Source organism: Gadus morhua, chromosome 17, assembly GCF_902167405.1.
Source record: "Gadus morhua chromosome 17, gadMor3.0, whole genome shotgun sequence".
In the NCBI taxonomy this organism is placed as follows: domain Eukaryota; kingdom Metazoa; phylum Chordata; class Actinopteri; order Gadiformes; family Gadidae; genus Gadus; species Gadus morhua.
In genome coordinates, this window is record NC_044064.1 from 6,084,939 (window position 1) to 6,093,412 (window position 8,474).

General features: G+C 45.6%; 1 protein-coding gene across 1 annotated transcript; it reads left to right on the forward strand.

The window, feature by feature from the left end:
- Window positions 1-59: 59 nt before the first annotated feature.
- On the forward strand, window positions 60-8,301 carry spata6l (spermatogenesis associated 6-like). Its single transcript, XM_030338180.1, has 12 exons — window positions 60-169; window positions 438-575; window positions 777-825; window positions 1,153-1,194; window positions 1,287-1,411; window positions 1,691-1,783; window positions 2,354-2,569; window positions 5,100-5,223; window positions 5,448-5,479; window positions 5,690-5,790; window positions 6,457-6,601; window positions 8,197-8,301. The coding sequence occupies exons 1-12, from the start codon at window positions 122-124 to the stop codon at window positions 8,260-8,262; spliced, it is 1,179 nt and encodes a 392-aa protein (XP_030194040.1). The 5' UTR covers window positions 60-121; the 3' UTR covers window positions 8,263-8,301.
- The last annotated feature ends 173 nt before the right edge of the window (window positions 8,302-8,474 follow it).

Here is an 8,474-nt window from a genome sequence, read left to right on the forward strand (position 1 = left end):
GTTTCACGCGTGTATGCAAATCCCAGCCCGACAGGAAGTTTAAAGGGTCCCATGGCAACACGAAACGGGACGCTCTCCGGCAAGCTCGCAACTATCTTCTCTGGAAGGATATTTAGCAGAGATGCCGCGAAAAGCTTTGAAAGTCGTGACTGAGCTGCACATCCGAACGGTAGGACACCTGCGGTTGTTTTTTATGTTACCTTTATGTATTTTTCAATTCCATCATTTTATTTTACTCGTGCACAAATGTCCCCATAAAACGCCAACTATTATTGGATTCCTCTCATATTCTGTTGAATAAGTCATTTAGAAATGTGAAATATGGCTGATCCTCACAATTTTCTTATTTTCTTGTTTACAAGTATCTCAAAGCTTAAACCGAGTTTTCAGTTTAACTAAAGGGTTAGTAAGAGGCCTATGAATATGTCCGCCCCAAGGTGTCCTGTCCCGGGGTCCATCTGTGGGCCAAGGATTACGTCTACCTCAGTGTGTGCGTCATGGGGCAGTATCAAGAATCCCCGTGTGTCCCTGCCTTCTTCCCGCTGCTTCTTCAGCAGAAGATGACTTTTGAAAAGGTAAACAAAAAGATCATTCACAGTCCAAATTCTCTGTTCCTAATTGGCATAACCTATTGAATATCAAAAGTCTCCTACACTCCCTCTCTGTATGCCTCGATGAATCTTTACATTCAGAGGGTTAGGTGATTGATATTAGGGGCTTATGATGTCAATGTCTAACAACAACCCGTTCTCAGAAAGTATTTTTTCTTCTTCTAGATATTTCGGTTTGCGGTTGACCCTGGAGACATTGCTGTCATGATGGAGTGTATGTAGTGGTTGGTTATATTTATTTTTGTAAAACATTGAACTGGTTTCCTGGTGCGGTAATATGAAATGTTATTGAATATATATAATTATTATTGATGGTTGATGGATGTCAAGAATGGGGTTACAATTCTTGCCCTATTGCGGGGGGCAAGAAGTAAGGGGTGTGTGTGTGTGTGTGTGTGTGTGTGTGTGTGTGTGTGTGTGTGTGTGTGTGTGTGTGTGTGTGTGTGTGTGTGTGTGTGTGTGTGTGTGTGTGTGTGTGAGAGAGACAAAGACAAACTAATCGAAATGTGAGCTGCATGAAAAAGTGTGTTTTTATCTTCAGACGAGACTGTCACAATGGAATTGGTGCAGCTGACTCATCCAGGTGATATCCACGCACGCACGCACGCACACACACGCACACGCACACACACACACTTGTCATTCAGCCAGTAACCATGCTTCCTCTGTTGTCAGACGGGAACACCCTGGCATCGTTCGAAGAAGACTCCCGCAATTTCCTCTTCCCTCAGCCCAAGCTGGTCCCGTCCTACTCTGGTGTTGGGAGAGAGGTTCTGATGACACGTGCACCCCACTTTCCGGTAAATTCAGACCCAAGTTCACAAGCTATATGAGACTACGTTGGACGTTGGCTATACTGTGAAAAAAACAAGTTTGATCAGGTCCTGATATATACCTGGAAAAGTCCCCTTTTTGTGTCTTCTCTGTATCTTCCATTTTCTAGCTCACATTTTTTGGTGTAAACGACCAAATCATATCAAAGTATTACATTTTAAATTATCGACATGCTAGCAGACAACAGACAGCAACATTGAGTCAATCCTGCATTCTATCCTTTAACTATTATCTATCTTCCATAGGGTATTGCTCCGAGGCTGGAGTTCTGGACCAAAACCACCATCTGTGAATGTTCAGCCGTCGCAGACAGCAACGTTTACCCAAACGTATCCACGGTAGGACTGGACCTCAGTGAGCTGTTTATGTGTCTCAATGCAGATCTGGGTGGTTCTGGATGACAGGCCTTGTTACCAGATGATGTCGTCCAAACTGACCTGCAGCAGGTTCAGATCCATGTCATTAAGGAGGTACGGGGTCAGTGGGGAACCTGCTCCATGATGCCTATGGTACAGTATGGACGCTGGGGATCGAACCCAGTAACCGAAACACCCGGCACCGTCCTGCGCATACTTGCTAGGCCATACTTATACCTTGTTAATCTCCGATAAGATTTAAAGATTACATCATCGGTTAACCTGTGTTTATCTGTTCTGCTGGGATTCCATTTTCTAGGGTATTAAAAAATAAATGACAGTTGGACTGTCATTTACTGTCAACGTATCGAACAAATGCATATGTTAACCGATGTTTATGTCAGACAAATGTAGACCTTATGGACCCCCTGGCCACACAACTAAACTAAGTATCTGCACCCAAAATGGGTGATGCATTGATGATGATGATGATGATGAAGATGTTAATTATGCTGGTGACGATGATGATGGTGGCGGGTTGTTTGTATCCAGGGCCCGAAACCAAGAACAAAGTCTGCACTGAGGGCCCGCAAGCAGAGGGCCTCGTCGCCACGGAGACGCCCGGGTACTGCAGGAGGAGGAGGAGGAGGAGGAGGAGGTGGAGGGGGGGCCACTAGGTCGGACGGGGGCCCGCGTGTTTCTTTCCAGCAGGACTCTGAGAAAACCAAACGGGGACCAGCGGATACGAGCAGCAGCTCGCCCCAGCGTGTGAGTAAAGACGTTTGGAGAAGCTGATGAGGCCTTCTGGTCTGACGTAATCCATGAACAAATCTACCTCCACCATCGACATGTACTTTTCTCTTTTCCTGTGTCATTGTGCATAAAGATGCATTAGAAATGTTATTATATTTTTCTTATTACTGTCGTGTACTTTCTGCAACACCCTTTTATTCAACCAGAGTCACCAGAGTTTTCAACAAACTCTGGTCACTGCTGCCTGACCAAGGCAGGCAGCAGTAGACAGCAACAGATAGTTTCAGACTTGAGTGACAAATTCCTAGTCGCTCACACCATTTTCTGCAGCCACCACTGCATAATGGGTTTAGTAAACGCTACCACCACCAGGGGGCGGCAAATTATCGAAGATTGAAGGAGGAAACGAAATCGCACCTTTTCGATTTGACCTTGCACAGCATTGCCATGATGGTGTGATATCATGTGATTTCCTGATAGCCTGGGCATATATTTAAGTCGACATCATGTTACCCAACATAATGTTTCACATTTTAGGGTCCAGATAACATTCGATTTTGGATTCAAAACACCAATTTAAAGCTGTTGATGGCATCGTAAAGAAGGCGCAATGTCAACATTGTTTATTTAGTCCCTGCTCTTTAAAACTCAAGTAACTAATTTAATGAGGCTGAGTACGCAGAAAGAATGGGATTGTATTTTCTATGTGAACAGCCTAGAGACACAGTCTAGGTTGAAGGAGAAAGGGAGTGTAGCATGGTCAGACTCAGACCAGAGGTGCTTGAACGTGACCCGTGCAAGTACAGGTCATGTACAAGTATAGGTTGTTCTGTCCCGGGGGCTGGAACACCGGTGGAGCCTCCCCTTCTCAGTACTATTCAACCATTGGCAGAATTAAGAACTCCTTCCAGTTATCTCCTTCCGTTATGACGAACGGTAACCTAGCCTGAACATGAGCTCATACTGATAGGCCCTTCTTTTGCCGACTTTGTTGAGGAGGTGTCATGGAATGGACCAACACAGGTGTGGCTCATCAGAGTGATTACAGGCCTGCTACATTCATGTACCAGGCCACGGTAGTAATAAACCAGTGAATCAAGGTCTGCTTCCAGTGCCCTTGTGTATAGAGGTATTAGTATCAGTGGTGTAGTCTACGTGATACGCAGGTATACGCCGTATACCCACTAGGAACGCACCAGGATTTGCGTATACCCACTTAAAAATGTGCACGGATACGTATCAATCGTCTTGTGACAGATCTTTCACTTCTGTGTTTATTTTTCGCAAATACCGGTTGGGTATAACTGCAATAAAATACTTTAAGCAGGGGAAGTTATCGCCTACATTCACCATTCATAAAATTCCCCCTGCGCGCTCGCGCTCTGCCCTGTCTCTGTTACGAAGCGCGAAGCTGCCCCTGCATCTCTGCACGTTAGTTGGCGGGCCGAGCCCCTCCTTCTCGCGTGTGTGTGTGTGTGTGTGTGCGTGCGCTCGCGCGTGCGTGTGTGTGTGTCCAGTCCTCCCATATTAATGTGTAAACCACATAATAAGTAGTCAACAGAAGACAATGTTTTAATCCCACTTTATATCTCCTTGTTACTTTTAGATGAGAACCCCTTGGCCAGCCTTTCAGACTGGGTGTCAGGCTAGGGAATTTAAAAACAGGCATCCTTGGTTAGAGTGGAGGGAAAAAAAAGTTAGCTAAATGTCAGCCAACATACAGTTGGTATACACAATTGAAATTCATAATGTTAATCACTATGCAAATGAGAGTATAGCTAATTCATGGTCATTTTTAAGGTGCAGTAATTTCACACTTTTACACAATTCAATTACTGTATGGTATGTTAGATAACATCAGTAAGAGCTCAAATTAGAGCAATTGAAAGAGTGAAACATTAGACTCCTGTCATCTCCTTCTCATGCACTGGTTAGCCATGGTTGTAAACAGTTCATTAAATTATTTTGAGTAGATTTTGTCCTTGTTTAGCATGTGCTATTGCTACTATAGACATACAAAGGACAACTTCATTTTTGTGTTCTATTTGTTCATACTGTTATTAAAACTGATAAACCTACTCAGCTTTCCATGATTGTTGATAATCGTTATACTCTTAAATCAGCGGGTTGTAGACCCCTGCGTTGGTGAGTGTGGTGCGACACCCCATAAGCGCCACACACGTACACGTACCGGTGGGACGGGTTTGTACGAGGCTGGGAGGGAATCATCACAGTATACCCACTACAATAAAGTAGACTACACCACTGATTAGTATGCTACACGCGAACCTCCTAAGATGGCGCGATTTGATTGGTTCGCTATCTCGGGATATTGGGCGATATCCCATGTTTGAGTTCTCAAGCTCGGGATATTGTTTTACCTAATAATAAATAAATAAATAAACCGCTTAAACAAATAAATCCTGGAAAGAAGTATTATCTTGTAAGTCAAGTTAGTGACCCTTGATAAGTTTAATGAGTGACACCTGTGTACTTCCTATACGAGGACTCCTCTGTGAAAAGGGTCTGTTGTGTCGTCCTATAGATGGCGAGCTCGTGGCCGGGGGCGGGCCTTAGGAGCTCCCCGCCCCTTCGTCGCTCGGCACTGGTGGACAGAAGCCCCGCCCCCAGCAAGCCCTCACCCAACCCGCTCCGCTCCGTGTCCGCAGGTTCGATTCCTTAAGTGGAACAGATAATGTTATTGACTCTTTTTTTTGTGTGTGTAAATATCATCTTTTTTATATTTACACAAGTATAATTTTTTTAATGATGTTGGCTGTGAAAGGCTAAGAGAGGGCTAGAGGCTATTTAATCGGTATGAGATATAAAAAATATTTTGCTTCTTCTCCCTCTGGTGATTAATCATGTGTTATATTTTTATTTGAACTTTCAGATGGTAGGATGGCATCCAACGCTGACAGTTGGGTAAGAACACATACTTCCCAGTCTCTCACGCACACACACACACAGACACACACACACACACACACACAGACACACACACACCCACACACACACACACACACACACACACACACACACACACACACGGAAGTGATATCATTTTGCTCAGTGAGCCATGTAAAAAGTGTTAGAGCCTGACCCGCTCCATCTCATGTTTTTTTAACGTCTCAGAGCTCTCCTGAATTGGATGCTCCCGTTGGTCGGCAGCGTTCGGCCTCTCCTTCTGCGTTGTGGCGTCGCTACCGGCAGCAACAGTCAGGCAACAGCAGCAGGTACTTCACTACTCCTCCTTCCCCTTCTGAGCACCCCTGAGAGAGCAGCCCCCTTTCACCGAGCTGTCGTCTTAGGACCGTCACAGGTGTCCCTTGCAACACTAATTAATGGTCTGCTACTTCTATGACCCACGGCTAAGGGCAGTCAAATGGGAAATGGACTGCATTTATATTGCGCCTTTCTGTAGCCAGAGGCCACCCAAAGCCCTTTACAATATTGCCAAACATTCACCCATTCACACACACATTTACACACCGACGGCGGCGTCATCCATGATAGGCTACAGCCAGCTCGTCGGGAGCAGTGAGGGTTTGATGCCTTGCTCCTGGAGCTACTGCCGCCCCGAAGTAGGGTAAACGAGTCTACTTCCCTTGTTGTGGACTGTCTATTAGCCAATGCTACCTCTGATCACATGGGCGACACAGTTTATGAAAAAATGTCCTCAACTATGGGAAGTGACCCCATGACAGGAAGTAAGAAGAACCCTCTAAAACAACAGCAGGAAGTGCAATTACCCTTGCTATATATATCATTGTTGGTCCATATGCTTGAGTGCATTATAAAAACGTTATTGCACCAGCTTTCTGAGGACAACTCGTGTTGTGCAGCTCAGCAGATCATAACAAAACCATGACTCTATAAGCATGACTCCTGTTGGGGCATAGCCACGGCCACGACGTCATGCTCGGCTCCGTTGCCGTGGCGACGGCCAGGTCGCGCTGGAACGGCCCCGCCGACTCGTGGGAGGAGGTCCAGGAGCGCGTCCGCGGACTGCTGACCACCCCCAGGGCGATGCGCAGACTCCTCTCGGTGAGTCGTGTTCTCGCGCACGCACACACACACACACACACACACACACACACACACACACACACACACACACACACACACACACACACACACACACACACACACACACACACACACACACACACACTCATGGTCTTTGTTACGCAGGATGTGCCCACAGGTTTAAACTTTAGTTGGGTTTTATCATTCAATCTGGACTTTACCACGGTATGGGGGTCAGACCAGGAACACCCTGGCTAAAAACAAACGGCTTATAAAAGTCCTACAGTCTCGTTAGCCAAATGTGGGTCACCTGGGTTGATGAGTAATTTGTTTCACCTCCTGTGCTCTATTAGTGATTTAAGTTCCCTAGTTCGGACGATGCCTTTTCCTTTCTGTTTCCTGCTTTTCCTGCAGTTTTCTGTATTTCTGGTAGATTCCAGCTTCCTCTGCTTGAGTTTTCGCTCCAAGCCTGACAGTCTGTCAATCTGCAACTCATTCGAGGGTTAATGTTGTGCAAACATTATCTTATTTTTTATTCTCATTTCCACTTGTCAATCGCGGTGGGGGTTCCTTCAGATCAGTCCAAGTGTGTTCTCCTACATTACCCAGAATGACTTTCACCAGCCCCATTCTTGGTGTATGGGGGTGACAGCATGGCTAGAACGAGTGTGTCCTTTCTCTCTAAATGTCCTACTGATCTAACAATAGGTGGTTTAAGGTGATTCTCAACCATTCATTTAAACCAAAAGTACAAGTTGTGGGAAAATATCGTTTTCTTTTTGTTTTGTTAAATCATAATTACTCAGGTTTAAAACTGAGTAATTATGATTTAAAACTATCTTGTACCGACACTAGTAGGTAGTAGGTATAGTGCTGTGTAGTTCAGACATGGCCGTTTATATTTATAGCCCAGGACAGGTAGTAGAGCTGAGAAGCCTAGCGACAGAATGGGTAGCGGGTTCGATTCCCCTTGCTTCTCCCGCTTGCTAAAGTATGCCTAGTGCCATTGAGCATGAGCTTCTGATGCATGCCCCCTGCATGGTGAACACCACTACCTGTGTTTGGGTGTGTATGAGTGGATTCATGAGATATAACATGTGCATGTGTGTGCAAACAAAATCACTAAAACAGTAAATGCAGTAATTACAATGGCATTTATCAGACGCTTTTATCCAAAGCGACTTACATCGGCTAATACACACATTGACACACCGACGGCAGAGTCAACCATGCAAGGCGACAGCCAGCTCGTCAGGAGCAATTAGGGTTAGGTGTCTTGCTCAGGGACACGTCAACACTCAGCTAGGAGGAGCTGGGGTTCGAACTAGCAACCTTTCGGTTACAGGGCAACTGCTCTACCTCCTGAGGACAGGACAGCCTTCTGAGATAAAAAAATTGATTTTGCCTAAAGTAACATAATAAAATAGGAAACAAAATAACAAAGCACATCAATTGCGGCGAGTTCCACCAGACTAACAAACGACCGTCAATCACGAGTGAAGGGGAAGGTCCAATAATCCTGGGAGGGTCCGTGGGGTTGTAGTAGAAGGGATATGAGGACGTGGGGGGTAGCAGGGGCTGGCTGTGAGCTGCCTTGTTGTTTGTGTTGACAGGGCTCCACGGCCTCTGAGATGGAGGAGGTGTTAACACGCAGGTCCATCTCCCCGGGGCTGCCCTGACGGAGTTTGGACACGTGCACGGACACACACACACACACACACACACACACACACACAAACACACACACACACACGTCACACACGCACATGCCTCCCTTCTCAAAATATACATTTTCAAGTGTGGCTCGGCACGGAAACAGAGAGATTGTATTAATTGAGTCTTATATTTGAATAAACCTTTTGGAATGAACCCTTTTATTCTTCTTTCTTCG